At 38.1% G+C, this 18,557-nt stretch overlaps 1 protein-coding gene across 2 annotated transcripts in view; it reads left to right on the top strand.

Moving 5' to 3' along the window:
* The window catches only part of LOC108885083 (cadherin-18), a 138,159-nt gene that overhangs the window by 94,496 nt on the left and 25,106 nt on the right, over positions 1 to 18,557 (top strand). For both annotated transcript variants that reach the window (XM_018679270.2, XM_018679269.2), the window contains exons 3-6: positions 1,938 to 2,232; positions 6,821 to 6,940; positions 16,571 to 16,738; positions 18,064 to 18,251. In XM_018679270.2, coding sequence (XP_018534786.1) covers positions 1,938 to 2,232; positions 6,821 to 6,940; positions 16,571 to 16,738; positions 18,064 to 18,251 — 771 coding nt within the window. The remainder of the gene's footprint in view (positions 1 to 1,937; positions 2,233 to 6,820; positions 6,941 to 16,570; positions 16,739 to 18,063; positions 18,252 to 18,557) is intronic.

The following is an 18,557-nucleotide window of genomic DNA, read 5'->3' as shown; positions in this document are numbered from 1 at the left end:
TTACATTGTTTTTTCATGTATTATAAAATGAATTAAGTTAATATTTCTGCTTCCAAAATATGAAAAATAACATATCACACTCTGTCTAAGGTTACACATTAGAAATTCAGTAAGATGTTAAACACCTACTCTCTGTCTAAGGGCTCGGTTTGGAATGACCAATAAGGCTTTTAGAGAGTGTTAACTTATAAAAGCCATTAATTTTCCGCCGTGTAGTTGCACTGTATTACACTGTATTCCTCAACACATATTTTAATTTTCATTTTAATATTGAAAGTCAAAGGCGGAGCTGAACCTGGGGTTTAGACTGCTGTATCCTTGCCAACACTACTGCTGTGTTTGTGTTTGTCATTATCATTTTTAAACTACCCACCTAGAGATATATATATTTTTTATTTTGTTATTTTTGACTGACGTGCCTGCAGTTTTGGAACAATTGATTTGGCCTTTGAGGAACTCCATTAGTTGTCAAATGCTGTTGTGAAAACTCAAAGTGCGGCGCGCCAGAACTCGTTTATATCTAATAGTTGCTGCTAATTGGCATTCAACAGAAAACAACGCATCTTTGTAGCAATGGCTATGAGTCCCTTTTTATGCCATTTTTACATTTTTTCGTTATTTTGTCTATTTGGTCTATTACATTCATGCTCATCCAGACAATGTATACTGTATATTATAATGGGATAAAGAGTAACATATCATCTCCATATGAACACAGTATGAATTATTTATTTGCTGCAAGTGTCTCCATAGACTTGCATAATTCTTGTTTGAGATGAGTCAGAGGTACGCTTTGGAATTCAAAGATTGTGTTCACAGCTTGCTGATGTGCATCTACAAATATGAAACACAAAAAATACCACCAGTACCACCAGTATGCAAAGTGTTGCCAATGTACAGGGAAAATGGATGGTTCTGTTATGTTCTTCCTAAGGGGGGGAAAAACAGTGTTTCTTAGCATGTTTTATGTTTTATTTATGGGTGAAAATGAAATTGTTTAAATGATGTTACTATGGTGCCCTGGTTTGGAAATTCAGTGGTACTGTAAAATATATATTTATAAAGTTTAAAACTGCAACCCAGCTGAGCAATTGGCATGAAAGTCTTAATCCTCTTGGTATCAATTATGGCTGAACAAGTGGCTCCGTTTTCCTTTATTCCTCTCTCTCCTGGTGAGAGAGAAGGCAGCGCTCTTCCATCTTTAACAGTCTTGTAAGGATTTCCCCCAAAACTTTAATCTCTAAAGATGCATTTCTTCAGCGATGCTCGGGTACAGTCAAGCCTGAGAGAGGAATATTGAATAATGTAATGTCTGACTTGGATGTTGGGAGTTTTCTGAAGCTGAAACGTGGGCTGAGGGCCACCATGGCAGTGCAGTAATGCTGCAAAGGTTACTGCTTTATAAGCTTGAATATTTTAAATAGTTTTGGCAGAGATTATATGAAAGTATGGTAAATATACATCACAGTTTATATTTATACAGCATGTCTTTATATGGGCTAGGGCTGCAATTATTGATAATTATCATCAAATTTCAAATAGAGGTGAGACCTGCCCATCACAATGTACAAAATCTCAAGCTTACGTCTCTTTTCTTGTTTTTGTCAGCTCAAACTCCAATGATATTCAGTTTACAGTGATATAAAACAAAGAAATGTGGAAAATGTACACATTTTACAAGCTCGAACTAGATGTTGGCTGTTTTGTTGTATTTACTAAAATTTATGATTAATTTTCTGCCAATGAACCAACAAATTATTTCTGCACTAATATGGATGTAATAGCAGTAGAAGTCCTTTCTCCTGCAGCTATTCTACATCAGTGCGCTGCAGCCATTGTACATTTTACAACTATGAATCAAAAACAACAGAGAAAAGTGATTTTGGCATCATTCTTTGCTCTGAATTCACACACTCTCTGTCTGGTTTCCCTTACAGCTTCACTCAAACTCAGATAAAGGCGATGGATCCGTCAGGTACATTCTGAGCGGCGAAGGAGCTGGGACTATATTTATCATCGACGAAGTGACAGGAGATATTCATGCCACTAAGAGCCTGGACCGGGAAAGGAAAACGCATTATGTCCTGCATGCACAAGCCTTGGACCGCAACACAGAGGAGGCCCTGGAACCAAAGTCAGAATTCATCATCAAAGTACAAGACATCAATGACAATGCACCCAAATTTCCAGATGGGCCCTTTGTAGCTACGGTGCCTGAGATGTCTGAAGTGGGTGAGTAGTGCTACAAAATAAACTGGACCTTCAGATGATTGCTCTCCACTGTCAGCAGCAGTAAGCCTTTGTTTGAATGGGTGGAAGGATGAAAAAAGTGTCTGAACTTGAGCGTTATTTTTGTTGCTTTTTAGATATTCTTCATGTTTATAATCCCTTTCATCCCTGTGGTAAAGAGCTAAATAATATAGCAAGACCTATGACTTCTCATCCTGTGTATGTTTGAAATAGACTCGTGAACAACTGCAGCTCCAAGATGGTTTAAAAGAAGGTATTAGTATTAAGAACCGGGATCAAACATGTTATTATCCTATGCAACATATTAGCGTGTCCTGTCTGTGATTATGTTCTCCAGTATGTTTGATCTTCTGTAAGCCAGCCGAGTCCTCTTTTTCATCTTTGTGTTCTGGTTGCTGTGACGGTCTCCCAGGTGGGCAGGTCTTTATAAAGCACTCAATAGTGCCTCCACAGCAATCCCTGCCATCGAGACTGTGGAGTCCTCCACATCATGGTGGAAAGAAAAGCCTCTATCCACCTCCACTGAGACAGCTGCTCCTCGTATGCTCAGCATCATGTGGCTAACATCTATTTTTTATTTCTTTATTCTACTGTTCTGTTTTTAGCTGGGTGAACAAAAGCCACCCTTTTCTCAGTCCAGTGGATTCTGCCTCACAGCACAATAGCTCAAAAAGTACTCCGATATTTCACAGCGTTCCTTCAAAACATATGTAGGTTGTCCAAATGGTGGCCAAACTGCTGTCAGTGCAATTTTTCCTCAAATATACTATAAGATAGTGAATATCTGGTGCTGACAGTTTGTTGAAAACATTCTATTTATATTTGTCTGTCTAAAATAATCCCTTCAGTTGCTGAAAAGACAGAGAAATACTTATTAAAAAATATCTCAAAGAGAAAACGAATAGCTTCATCAGCCTCTTGCAGCAAGAAGATAGAAATGTGCAAAACCGATTAAATATGCAAACCCCAATAGACCTGTGGGCGCACTCTTTATAAACAGTCAATATCTCCCTGGTTGCATTCATGAATATTCATGAACAGACAGGCCTGACACACATACAACTTTGCCAGTCTGTATATTTGTTTCTAAGTCGGATGTGTCAAGCACATGTCTTAATCTCTTCTGAGAGTGCTGGATTATGCATTCTGGTACTTTGTTTGTGGAGTAACACGTACTGAATATTATACTTTAAGGTGCTCTTGCTACTGTAAGTCAAAAATATGTATATTAAGTCCTACATGAAATGATTCTGATCATTGGATAACTCGGTTGCTGTAATCTTTAGCTGTAAATGACTGCATAATAGGGTAATGAAAATATACTTGCGGCACTAATCTGTATATTGGCATCCTTTGTTTAGTTCTAACAAGACTACTCATTTTAAAGTTTCCATGTTCGCTGCAAACTTCATCATCGGTTGCACAAAAACAATCAATCACCATTGATGACCCAAGGGAGCAAATCAAGGACTGTGAAGGGGAAAATAATTAGCCTTTTTTTTCCCGCCCCCTCTTTTGCTCTTGTCCATTAGAGTAATTCTGTTTCGGTTGGGCGTCTGCAGCGTCAAATCGGCTGTAACAATCAACTGTCCTCACACTCCAGAGCACTAATCCCCCAGCATTTGTCAATACTGGCGCTCCCAAGTGCAGGAAGGGGCTGTCTGGGAGTGTGGCAGCTAATTGGTTGTGATGTTCCCTTTTCCTGTCTAAATTGATTAGCTGGGCACGTGCCAGGTAATCCAACGTTACTGTTTCATACCTCTCATTCAATGGTACAATCATATTTTTTTGAGTGCAAGATGAAAGGAGTGTCAGTTTCCTACTATTGTATGTCTCCCAGCTGAGATGTTCTAAGTGGACTTTCTGGAGATAGTTGCTCTGCTTTCCTGTTAACTGTCTCACTTCTGGGAAAATCACTGTTTAATAGTTGTTTCAATACCCTGAGGCTGAGGCGGTGGCTTGTTTAGAGTAGTTATGATTAAATGAGGGTTACTGGAACCAATGTATAGGAATTGAGCAGGAGTTTCACTCTTGGATAAGTGTTGAACCCTTTGTAAACAAATTAAAATGGAGATTCAGGGTCACATACAAAGGATAGAACACAGACTTCTGATTTATTTCCCCTATTTACCTCTCATAATTAGATGCTGCTATCCATCATAAAACACAAATCAATTTTGTTTTTTTCCCCCATGCAATCATGTTTTATAAAATGTATTATTACACATTTTGTTTTACTTTCAAAATTAAAATCAGTTTTCCATATCTGATAACAGGCCTCTTCCTATGTATTGACATATTTTATCCCATTAAGCTGACATCCTGTTTCAACCCATTAAGTCTCAATCAGCATCTAGCTAACAAATTGCTGCTTTGTTAGCAAGGAAATATTGTTCTTTCATTTCAAGATTAAATGAAAGTGGGGATGAAACAAATGGTGTGCACTCTTTGACTCAGACTGATGGAAGAAGATGAGAAACTGCTGGTTACAAAACAGTTTCAGAGACCAACCCTGATCCTTTAAAAGTGCATTATGTTTTGTGGTCATGGCAGTGAGCTCAGTGAGGTCAGTAGAGATAGATGGACTGAAACGTAAAGGAGATGATGAAAGTAGATGCAAAATGGGACACAGTATGTGACTAGGTTTACAATTTAAGTGATGATCTGTGTCAAACCAAGTGCATATTTTATAATGTTTTTTCAGGAAATTGAGAGGACATTTTATAGTACTGGATATTTTTTGATTAAACATTTACCATCAACTGTTCTGCATCCAAGGTGCTAAAACTTTGCAGAAGTTTCATGGACTGTTAGCACTGTGGAAAGTTTCATTATCTTCTTCCAGAACTCTCTGGACTTAATTGTGAGGGTTTAACCATCAGGTTTAGTCCATTTGCAGCCTCCTTCTTATATGGTAGTAGTCATGGTGGGTCGTGGTCACTTTGTAAGAACCTTTGACTAATTGTGGTTCCCAGCAGAGTTGTACTGCAGAGGTGAACTGGTTAATGTTCAGTAAACATATGCATGCTGACTCTTGACCGCTCACTCTTTAATGACTAGAATCAGACCTTTTAGTGTTGCACTTGTCACTTTAATAGTTCCAAATACATAGTACTTGAACACTTAAGCTGAAGTGTATTGTGAGCAATAGCACTTTCATTGTACTATCATTCTATTCTATCAGGAGTACATATCAAGTGCTTTATCAGTCAGAATATGCAATAATATGAATCAGTTACTACAGTTTGGAGAACCTGAAACATAAAAATTAAAGAATGATGCAATTAAGATGTTATTTCTACTGAGATATATATGGTAATCAGATTCTTAACTGCACTGCACAGAAATATTAATGATACAAGGTCACAGATGAGCATTTTCTTTACTTGAACCATTAACATAGACCAATTCAAAGTTCATCAATTAAATGATGTACTTACTAATACTTTTTTTCTAGACAGATGATTTGGAACCGGCTCAGCTTCCAAAGCAATCCCAGAATTGATTAAGTCCAAATAATTCCCAGTGCAATTTTTGCTGCGAGGTTGACAGAAAGTGCCCAAGCATGCTGTGGAGTACATGGTTCATTATGGCTGGCATTTCACTCTGCTCCTTCAGCTTTCTAGAAAAAATAAGTCATATCTGGTATGACACAGTAGAGTGAGTTTCACTTGTTTTAATTTAGTTTAATTCCCAGAGCAAAACAACAAAGCAAGTGTCCCTTAAAACGTATCATATAGCTCATATATCTCCGAACCCAATCATACTACGATTCCTACATATACTAATCCATTATACAAGCTTGTAGCGCAATTACAATGCACTCATCATGCAATTACAATGGGTTAATGAAGCCTGTAATGCTGTTTGAGCAACACTTGAAGTGTTAAATTGAACTACAATGGCTCTTACACAGAATTTTTAAATAACAGTGTAAATAATAAGCCATTCCACCACGTTTTCAAATAATTTGTCTTTGTTTTTGTCATCTTTTTGCAATGAAATAAGCTTGAAAACTAAGACCAGTGATTGCACTCAAAGTATTTTCCCATCAAAGCTTTAACATCTGAAAAATTGTCCAACAATTATCCTTTCATGAGACATAACTCAACACACACTCTGGTCAGCTCTTGTGCAACAGTGTGCATGTGTCTCTATATGTCTCTATATGATCTATAACTATAATATATATATACTTTTTTATGAATGCTAGCTAGGTGGCTAACCATAATATCTGTAACAATCAGTACATCAGCATACAATCGGGTTGCTAGCTGTTTCTTTGGGTTAAAGGAGATGACTCTTCTTCAAGCTGAAAGTCTGTGTTTTTTTATTGAAGATGCGTCCAGCATTTTAAGTGTCTCTTTCCCTCTTGCCCTGCAATCTTATATTCAGATTTTGTGCACTGCAATTCTCCTCAGATCTAAAGGCAACAGACATGGTTGCTAGGAGATTTTCAACACATAGCCATTACACAATTAAATCACATCAATATACTTTCATTAGCATTTGAAAACATTTGAGAGGTACAGCAATTATTGAGAAATAATTTTGCTGTGTTCATTTTTAGGCACATCTGTGTTGCAAGTCACGGCGACTGATGCTGACGACCCGACCTATGGAAACAGTGCCAGAATAGTCTACAGTATTCTACAAGGACAGCCATATTTCTCTGTCGACCCCAAAACAGGTGTGGTATTACTGCATGCTTTGGAAATGCTTGAAAAAGTAAGCACCCATGCTCTCGCAAGCATGGTAACTGTAACTATAAATGGGAGTAATAACTATAATCTCTATGGTTGAACTCCTAAAGTTATGTGTGTATCATGCTCTCAAATCTGTATACCATATGTTTTTTGCAGTGAACATCCTGTTCTGTTATTGCAGCACGTCTGACATCATAAAAGCTAAAGCAGCCACAGTAGAGTTATGGACTACTCATACCACTGTTATATTGTTGAGCACGCAATCCACTCTTTGTGGGCCATAACTAACTCCTCAGGGGTCAAAGGAGACATTTGTAGAGATGCCTTCAGAAAGCCATTGTTTCCTACCTTTTGAGATGGGAGAAAGCCACAACAGGCAGTTGTTTTTCTTTTTTTTTTTTCAAATCCATCTTTTTTTGTCTGAGAGGCCTTTACTAGATCTATTAAATGTTAATAAACTCTCTAAAGTGCAAGACATATAACTTTTATATGATGTGAAAAATGTGTTGTTGTGAGTGTGTGCTTATCTGTTTATTTCTGATCTCTCTTTGTCTCACACACAGTGCGTGTGTACAAGCACGCATGTGTCTAAAGTTTTGCATGCTTGCCTCTGCTGCTGCTGCTGCTGCTGCTGTCGGTTAAACATGAACAACAATCCACTTGTATGAATTGATTCATTGCTGTCTGGAACAACTATTGGCCCCTTTGAGACTATACCGCCCATGTAAAACATGAAGTCTTTGCTGAATGAGCAACACAAATGAATTGCTGAATATTTTGACTTTACCTCGAGGGAAAAGGCAGTGAGGATTGATGGAGCAATTTCACAGCAGTGTTTGGTAAGGCCAAAGTAATGCAAACTGGGCTTTCTCACGCAAATCATGTGTTTTTTTCAATCAACTATATGTTACTGTAGTACTGTAGAAATCTATTTTGGTCACATTTTGACTTTAAAAAATATTATTATTCTGTGATTTTCTTTCTATGCAGTGTGCTCTTGGACACATCAGATGGCTTGTTTTGCTTGAGCTGACTCGGCATCTTGTCTGCATTATAATTCAGCGTGGGGCGTGCAGAGGAGTAAGGACGTGATCGAAGGCCTAGCCAGCTGCTCTCCCTGCACAGCACTATTCCACCCACATGTTTTAATTTATATAAGTCGGCTGCTGTTTTCGCCACTGGCAAACCACCCTCCTCCCTCAAATTAGGACAAGGAACTCCAGTGGTCAGTGGAAAATGAGCACATGGAGGGAGTTGCTCTTGCATGTGATCTTTAATATGCTAAGTCTTAAAGCATTTGTGTTGGCGTGCTGCCAAATTTGAGCGGCACACTGGGGAGCTGAAGCTGCTCGTGCATCTGTCTCACTGCGCATTAGCTTGCTTACACCTCCTCATATCCACATGCACCTGGCTACCACCATGCTTAAACTGCAGAGACACAATCATGGGGAATTCATATATTATTAGCAGGATTAAAAGAGCTCACACACACAAGCAAACACATGCACTCACATGGACAACTCTCCCTCTTCCCATTTGACCTTGGTCTGGTGGCCTGATGCAGCAGTGACAGATTTTACAAGGCCCATGTGGTAGAAGGAAAGATCATTTAAGGACAGAGGGTAATGATAGCATTTGGCCTGGACATATGGCATTGACGGAATCCCCAAAGGACCGTCTCAGGCTAGACCCAAATCCTCAGCAAGTAAGAATGTGAACAGTTTTACCTATTTCTTCCCCCTGGCTTAGTAGTTTTGATAACATTATCCCAAACCCACCAGCAAATGAAACAATAAACATTTCTGACTGTTTAAGAAATTGTATTAAGTGGTAAATTGGCCATTGTTAGAGTGTATAGCTCTTCTAACCCTTAGAACACAACATAGTGTTGATATAACAGACTGCCTTGGCAAAGCAATCATGAAGTTGTGAAACTTTTACCAAATATTCTATTAAGTATTCTTGTCTCCTTGCAGCTGTTAAAATTATAACACCGTATCGTAATGTCCCTATTCAAACTAAAGAGCATCTGTGGATACTGCAGTGTGTTATGACTTAGTGCCCCTCAGTAATCTGAAATACCATGCCATAGCTAAACCAGGGTTTGGTATGTTAACTGTGAAAATAATCCATGTTCACAGTTATTTGCTCAGGTGCAGATACTTAAAACATCAGTTTAATTCTATACACCACCTGGAATCATACATAAATGTTTACAAGGCAAAATTTCCAAAATGAGCATTAGAATTGTTTTTTGACATCTATAACATGTTTTGTTACTGTCCCAAAAAGCCTGTTAAACTAAACTTGACATTCCTGTTGAGTGTCAGTGACTCCTCAAGATGGTTAATGAACATAGTTACATTTGCAAAATGCTAGACACTGAACCAACAGGCACTTGTGAATATTTTAACAAGCCAGAGGTGAATTCCACTGAACATTCTGGATTTCACACTCAGATAACTAAGACAGACGTGTTAATAGCTCAATAAAAAATGACATTGAGTTCCTATTGCTTTACTGACTAATCTCAGAGACTCAGAGAATGACAACGCAGCTGCTTTTCTGCACTGGAAATAAAATTCAGTCACGGATGTAAAATTGTAACTGACACATCTATGATGGTGTCATGCGGCATGCAAAAAAGGCAAGATAGATATTTAGGATTAGATTTACTTCACTGAAGAAATAAATGAGCATGGCACAGACTTTGTAAAGACAGAAATATAACTGCTATAGCCGATAATGATGAAAACAGATGTTTCAACTTTTGCACTGCATTAGAATACTTCATTCTAAAATATGTAGTATGGCCTTATAAGTCTTTTTCATTCGTTCTTTCTTCAAAGTTACGTATAAAATAAGTTGTCTACAGGTACTGACAGTGTTGTGACAATATAGATGTGGTTCTGTCATAAACATTCTAAATGATCAGTGTGTTTGATATTTATGATCTGACATCTGCACACGTGACAGTCCCTCACAGTGTTGAGATCACAGTACAAGAGAACCAGTTTTAATGGTGAGTGTGGCAATGGGAGAAACTTGTTCATTTTATTATTTAAAAGTCATTATTCCATTGTAGAAGTAGGTGAAGCGCAAATGCCAAAGTATAGGTGCTGGCTAAGGGAAATTTGTAACATTTAAATGAAGTATCTGTGTACCCTGTCATGATGTTATGATTATTTACAAAGAATCCAAAGATTCTAGCAGCCAGCTTTCACCAGAATATTAAGATGAAATTTTACATCTTGTCTTACATCTTAGGAAATGTTTGTTCACTCAGGGACAGTCAAAGGAGCCTATATATCTTATATATATGTATGACATAAACGCTGCATTTAAAATACCACTCAAATCAGTAACATAACTGAGCAAAACATGGGCACATTTGTGCAAATTCAAAATTAGATGGTGTCTCTAGCATTATATAAATCACAGTGAGTAATTTAAAGGTGTGTCTAGATTATCCACTTGTTTGTTAGTGAAGCACAGAGACTCTGCAGGTTTTCATTCCAACTGCACACTACAATACCGAAGGCTACTGATTATGACATAGTCAAAATGAGTGGAGAGGCAAATCAGTGAAATCACCTGGTGTAGCATGTGGCTAGAGTGAGAACCTGCAAACTTGTAATTCAGTATAGTTTCCTTCACTCCCTTTCTACATTGAGTTATTGCATGTGGAGGCAGTAGCTCATACAGTAACATATTCATCACTAATAAGCAGGAACTTATTTGTGATATCCCAGAAATGGATTTGAAGGACATATTTAAGCACACTTATTTGCTTTGTTGCTGAGAGTTAAATGAGAAGATCAATACCACTTTCATGTCAGTATGCAAAATATGAAGCTAGAACCAGGAGACGATGAGCTCAGCTAACTATGAGGAAACAGTTACCCTGGATGCCCCTCAAAAGCTCATTAATAAGTTATATCTTGTTTGCTTAATGCACACAAAAACCAAAGTGTAGTAAAAATGACAGTTTGTGGTTGGGGAGCATATGCTGGAATTTCTTTGCCAGGATTAGCACTAAACTAACTGGCTTCTGGGCGTGGCTTCATATTGACTGGACATATATGAAAGTGCATGGATCTTCTATTTACCAAAATGTCAAACTACTCCTTTAAATTTCTAAATGTGCTGCATTTTATAAACATGCTTGATGATGACAGATGTTTGTTCTAGTCAAGACAATCACAAATCCTGGCAAGGTGCCCTTTTAGAAGGACCCTGAACTTCCTATCTGCTGCTCATGTCAGACTAGTCTGGGGATTTTGGTCAGAAACAAGAGCAGGTGCACAAGGACAATAGAGAGTTAGACAGACTGAACCTCTATGTGCTTACTGAATATAAATCACACAGAATAAAAGTTAAATATGGTGCCTGGATGTACATTTCAGTGGTGTGCTCGGAGAAAGCTCTGTCACGTGTTGCCAGCGTGCTCTTACGTTATTTGGAAATATAACTAGCCTGGTGATGTGGCAAGTTCAGTGACATGCTAACTGCATTGAGAATATTCACTACAATGGATTTACTTGATTACATGGTTTGCAAATCTCAAAACTGCAAGTCAGCAGATTTAATAAGAGCATTCTATATCTCAGCAAAAGTACATCTTAGACGGCGGCTGCATTCATCCTTTTTATAGTTGGGTCGTAACTCCTGTCTTTCCCATCACTACTGCGCATCTGTCACTTACCCGCAGAGACATCAAGGTTGTTCCTCTTGAGTCTCATTGTCAAATGGCCCCCAAAACCCCACTTCACTTCTGTGCTTGCACACACACACACAGAGGCAAAGACGTGCCATGCTGAAGAACCCCTAAGTCCCTTTTGCATCCTAAATAGGCTAATTTCTCTGCTGATCTGGGATTTGGGAGTGTTCGAGTTTATTGAAGGAGCTGACACAGATCAAGACGTTTTTACGGTTTGTGGATTAAGTCGTATCGCTGGTTGGATCAAGGAAAAAGCTGTCACTTTGTCAATCAGTTGTGATGTAGCCTTGAGCAGTCCAACCAATTATTCTCAATCAGATATATGATCCAATATATAAAAAGGAAAATCTTTGTAAAATAAAAAAAAGACATGTACTACTATTATTTCTGTGATTATTATAGCTACTTCTGTTGATGTTATCTACCTATTCTCTAGAAATGCTGTAAGAGTGCAGACACACAGGGATAACATCGTATTGGATGGGCCAAAAACCAAGATTCCTGGAGCTGGAGATTGAAGAGCGCTTTAGTAATCTCCTATAATCCTTTTTGTTCACCCAGGAGATTGTCCTCCTTTAGAAGTTTCCAGCCAGACAAAGAGGTGGATAGTGTGATGGTATCAACTCTAATAGACTGGGGAGGTTGAGAAAAAGGCTAACCACCTCACTGTGTCAAATGGGCCCAGGTTCAAGGAAGTCAGCTTTTTCTCAATTATTTTCTAAATTAACTGACGAGCTCCATAGAGATTTAGAGGAGACTATCTGAGATATTACGGCTTAGGAAAGAGAGTTCAGGGGTGTGATCTTCAGGTCAAAGCACTGACATACCTGTCAGGTGCTTGCACTTCCCAAAGAATGCCCTTGTGGCCTTTTTGTATTGTTATAAAAAAGTTTAAGAATGAATGCAGGTCAGTGATTATATGTTTGTAATGTAGTGCATTGCATCAGTGGTGAATGTGTTGCTGCACTGGGTGGTAACAAATCTGTCTTCCATGCTGAGTTTTTTCTGTGTTTCTGGATGGTCAGAAACAGCAGGACAACAGTTTGTTTGATGACAAATGATTGACAGCAGATCCTCTTCATTGCTGTGGACAGCAGTAGAATTCCGGAGGAGGCCAAAAAAGAAAATCTCATACTTTTGTGTGTACTCTGTGAAATATTGCTCAGGAGCGATGCGCCTTCATGAGTAAAGGGGTAATAAGAGACTTGAAAGGTCAGATCGTCTGTCTTAGTGTTGTTTTAATGGAAAGTGTGGCCACTTGCCAAGGTCTGTGTGTTTCAAGGACCCCAGGTTAAGTAATGCTAAGACTCCAGTTAATAACAAAGGACTTCCAATAGAGTTTGCAGAGCTGGCATAATTAGAGGAAAGTGACTCCAAGCACTTTGATAAGTTTTGAAACCAAGAAACGCAGCAAATCCATGCTGAGGCCTGGCATTTGAAAATAACAGTGTAACAAATATAAAATCCTTGTGTTCTGGTTCTTGGAAATATTTTGTTGAACTTAAATTGGAACTTCCTCTATGAGAGCAAAAGACACACATTCTTCTAGGCTTCCCTTGAGTCTTATCATAAAATGCTGAATTTTATTATTATTAATATGAAATATAATACAAGGTCTCAAAATATAAGGCATTTAACTCATAGTTCTGACATTTACAACAGAAGTGTCAGGGCAGCATGGTGTTAATTTGTCCCGTCAACTCGGTCAGAGTTCAAACAGAACAGAACCTGTTAATGTCTGCTTAGCATTTGAAAGGCAGAATGTACCAAAGTATAATTCATCACCAACTCAGAGGTCAGGCGACTCCCATTAAATTAGGGTAATCATTCAACTAGAACTAGAGTCACAATACATAACCACTATTACTTTTAAATGAAGAACTAATTCTAATACCAAACAAATAAATGAATAAATGAACTAAATGCAAATGCAGCTGTAACAAAATATTTTTACATACTGTCAGAGAGGAGCCTACCTGGCAGTCAAAATAAATGTATTTGCTTTTGTATCCCTTGGAATAAAGCCCAGCAACACATGAGTGTCTAGCTTGCTGCCACACTTAATGGTTGTTCTTTTGCAAGAAGAACTAATACACAAACAATGACACAACAGAACCACTATCAGAGTTGGTACATAAAACAAACTGAACCACCACAATATAGTTGAAACTACCTCACAAAAATGGCTAAATCTAGTTTTGCTTTACCTCACAACATCTAACAAGTGGTGTTTCTGTGTAGCTTTGGAGTAGAGTTTGGGGACACACAGTATACTGTGACATTTCACATTGACAAACTTTTTTAACCAGTCAACTGGTTCTGTCCTTTTTATGGGAAAAGTCTTGAAGCATCAGCCACCAGAGAAATATGAACAGAAGGAATCAATAGGTTGGAGTTTATTCATAGTACTGTGGGTGCAGCAGTAGAAACTATTCACAGCTCATTCATAGAAACTTCATCACCTTGTCAAGTTTATACTTTTAAAAGGTTACATTGCAGAGATTGCAGACTCATCTGACACTAGATCAAATCTTGAATGCATTTTTTTTAGCAGAACACTGACTCCTTATATAAGATCTTCTGCTCATATGAGTCTTCTTAGATTTCATTTGTTTCATAATTACATATTGCCATACCATTCTGATCTATCATGCTATTTAGGATATATTTTCCCTTTGTGTTGATTCACTGCTGATGAGTCCAGGATCACTGACAGTCTATGGGACCTCAGCCACAGCTCAGTGTCACAGATGATGTGTAACCTAAGATCTCCTGGATCTTAATACTGTTGGCTGCCTTGCTCCTTGACCCACTTTTAATGATTATTCTGCCTGAGGCGAGTGGATTAGTTTCTGTCTATAGAGCCCTGTAGAAAGAAAGAGGAAAATGACCTATTGTGTAACACAGCTATAGCTGCCTATTTGGTGAAATTAGGAAATCATGAAACTGCATTAATTTTATCCAGAATTAAGTTTTGTTAAATTCAAGCTGTTAATGTTTGAAATGGAAACGGAGTACTAACAGAATAACTGGTACAAATGATCATTTACTTGGTCAGTCGTCTGAGTCAGTGCTTAATCATGTACTTCAGACACATTTTAAGAAATGTAGACATACCCTGCATTTTTAATATTTTGTCCAGTTTAAATGCAAAAATGTTTGCTTTAGATCCAGCTGCCACATTAAACTTTAAAGAACAGAAACATAAATGCAGGAAAAACTCATTTCTGAGTGGATTAGATCTTCTGATTAGATTAGTCATTCTGTCAACAATAACAATTACATTTGTGAGTTTTTATTTATATTTTATGTGGATGTAGGTGTCTAGGGATTTTCATGACTGCTGGATGTAAACCTAACACTTATATACCATCACCATCTAAGTTGGTGAACCTCTTAGCAAACAGCAAACAACACAACCCAGGATTTAATGTTCGCTTGTTAGCTAGTCTGCTTTTTAACTGATTAGAGTCTTGTGACAAATGAAAAGTAAGGGCTGTGGAACACTTTATTGTGAATTTGAGTCAAAAAATAATTGAAAAAAAGGTGGCTCTATGAAATACAAAATGAGAATGATCATTTGTAAGCCATGTTTGTGAAAAGGGCTAATTGCAGTTAATTGCATTCATCTTGCCTCCCAGAGAAGAATGAAAATAAGCAGTGGGAGTGGAGTAAGAGTCTACAAATGTACAACAAAACAATGGTTCCTTTATTTTTTTCAAATGAGGAGTATAATGGGATTTGATTATGTATCATGTAATTCATGCAAAACATGTGATTAGCACTTAATTTTGCAAACGTAAACCAGAAAAAATACCTTAATCCATTCTCTAAAGCCATTTTATCAAACGTCATTTGAGGCAACAGCAGCAAAGTCCGTTTCACGTCATGACCAACGCCATGCCATTTCCTCCTGGGAGTAACTGCTCCTGCTCAGGCATTGTGTATTATTGCAGGGTTCACAAGTTCACAAGAACATAAGTTCAGTGGTTGCCAGAGGGCCTGGGCTCCGGGGAATTGTAAGATTTACAATCAACACTGATGTAACTGGTGGAACATATTAAATCAGGTTCCATGTGGTGATGAGGTTTCAGGAGCTAAGATGGCGAATTAACCCTCTAGCACAGATACAGACACACACACACACACACACACACACACACAAAACTAATATAGACTAACAGACATGTTACGTCTGTACCAAACTCACACAGACAAATATATGTGCAAGACATGCACCTATTATATATTCAGTATATCACCTACCACCCAGCAACACAGGAGGCAAATACTGCACCTGTCTTTTTAGCTTGTGAGTGTGTTGCAATTTACCTGTGTAGAGTCTCTCTGTAGTGGGCAGAGGTGCAGTCATATATCACTGAGTTAGCATTGTGAAAGTTCATGGCTGTGTTTGCTGTGTTATTGTAGTAATAAATGTGATTGAGTGGGTGCCTTAGAAAGTTGCATTCTGCCTAGATCCAAGGTTGCATAGTCATTTTAAATATGACGAAAAGTGAGGAAAGGCTAACCTTGCCAATGAGAGACCGGGAGAATCAAAAATGACGGACAATTTTATGGTGTTAGTCTTTAAAGGAAAGTGTAATATGGTGCTGTATGAGTAGTCCATAACTGAGAGAGGCTTTTGTGGAAGAATATTAGGACAATGACAGTAACATTTTGACAACATTAAATGTTATTTTCAGTCTCTTACCAACAACCTCTTTCTGTGTCCAAATCTGGAGCTTTGTTTATCCACTTTGCTTTTCCAGTATTAGTGTCATCAGTTGCGGTTAACCAAGTAGTTATTCTGTCTCTGCTGATATAAAAATGTCTGGGAGAAACTTCATCAATACCTGTTTTAGTCTAAATGGTTTGTTTTCCTCCAACCATGCAGGAATCATCAGGACTGCCTTAGCTAACATGGACCGGGAAGCCAGGGAACACTACACTGTTGTTATCCAAGCCAAAGACATGGCAGGCCAGGTCGGCGGCCTCTCTGGCTCGACCACCATCAACATCACTCTGACAGATGTCAACGATAACCCGCCCAAGTTTCCCCAAAGTATGTATATAACACTACCTGAAGATGACACCCCTAATAACAAAATGCAGGCCTTTCAGTGATAAATGCTCTGCAACCATACTACATCAAAGTCTTTAAAAAAAAAAAAAAAATGTGAAAATTGGGTTGGAAAATTATACTTCTCTAAAACTAGATAGTTGTTTGTGTTGGAATAAAGTGCTTTATATTTAGGAAAGTCTACATTATCTTTGTCCAAAGCCTCTATCTGAAAACACTACCCTGAGAAAATTGTTGCCTTTTGGCTTCTTTGTTACTTAACTAGCCAGAAGGCTAATTTAACAAAGTAACCATTGGTAATGTTAATGTCCTAGTAATACTAACTTGAGTACATTTGCCTCTTTTACATTAAATGGCCATGCTGTGGCTGGTAATGTAATCAGCTGTTCTCAGCCATTTTTGGCCTCCGAGCAAAAGACCTCCACTACAGCTCCCTGAGGCAACTACATTACCTGAAAAGCATTTACAAGAAGAATTCTATACTGAATTTTCATTGTGGGAGTGGAAAGATAGCAGGAAAAGTAATTGTGAGAAAAGTGCTATGTACACTGTAGAGTAAATGTCCTGATGCATTTCCACATGAAAGATTATCCTTCACAGTGTATTCTCTGGTTTTTCTATGTGAATGAAAAGAGAAAACATCAATATGTCAGTATTTGCAGAGACAAAATAATTTTTATATTCTTTTCATGCATCTATTGATTAACTATATATCAGTCTTAGAAGGTTCAGGGAGCTTGGATTATTGAGGCTTCCCCTCTTAGACCTATTCAGCATTCCTCACTATGATGAATTATACTTCATTATTGTGCGACTCAGTAGTCTAATATTGCAGTAAAATGTTCTATAATTAGCAAAATTAGACAAGCATTCATCCAAGGCCTCTGTTTTGCAGTCTGAAATTTTCTCCATTCTAATGATAAATTTAAGTAATGATGAAGTTGTGATTCTTTGTCTTTGAAAGAGCCTCATCAAACACAAATCCCCCTCGGCCTGGAGTTTTTCATTTTGTGCTGCAGTGAAAAACTATTTCAAAACCATCAACGTTTTCTGAATAATCATCTGCTTTAGAAGTTGATCTGCTCCATTGCAGCGCTATCAACCTCAGCTTGGCATTTAATGTCAGTTGAAGCACTGCAGAGTATTTTTAATGACATTCCCTCAGGAACAAAGGGTGGCAGAATCAAATTGCTTAACTAAGCCCTTTTAGGATGACATTCAGACAGCGATGTGGGGCAGATCACTCTGTGTTTAAAACCATTTTTGTTGCTGTCTCTAAATGGGTGCACATCAATGTTCATCCACAGAAAATTACCAGCTGTACGTCCCTGAATCAGCTCAAGAAGGGAAACCGGTAGGGAAGATCAAAGCCAATGATGAGGACCTTGGCATCAATGCAGACATCAAGTACAGCATTATTAACTCAGAGGGGGCCAACATGTTTTCCATATCCACGGACAGGGACACAAGAGAGGGAATCATCAGCCTCAAAAAGGTAAGCACATACTCTCATCAACACAGGAAAGGCATCTTTGAGACATTTCTTAGAAAAATGTACAAGGTAGTGGCCATATTTATCAGTCTTTTGCTATTAGGATACAGACTAAAGTTGAACTGTGGAGTTTTGGACTTCTAGTGGTGCTGTAGAACAATGGTGATGTGGACAGTAAATGGAAGGAATGCACTAAATAATGTAGGAATGCTTAAATAGAAGAGAGAAAAAAGAAGAATGCCAGCTGATATGCAAGCTCCAAACTCTTCAAAATAAAGTCTAAATTTTGCAGAAGGAAATGGATTCAAA

The sequence above is a fragment of the Lates calcarifer genome, linkage group LG24, assembly GCF_001640805.2.
Source record: "Lates calcarifer isolate ASB-BC8 linkage group LG24, TLL_Latcal_v3, whole genome shotgun sequence".
Lineage (NCBI taxonomy): Eukaryota > Metazoa > Chordata > Actinopteri > Centropomidae > Lates > Lates calcarifer.
This window is presented reverse-complemented; position numbering and strand designations above follow the sequence as displayed.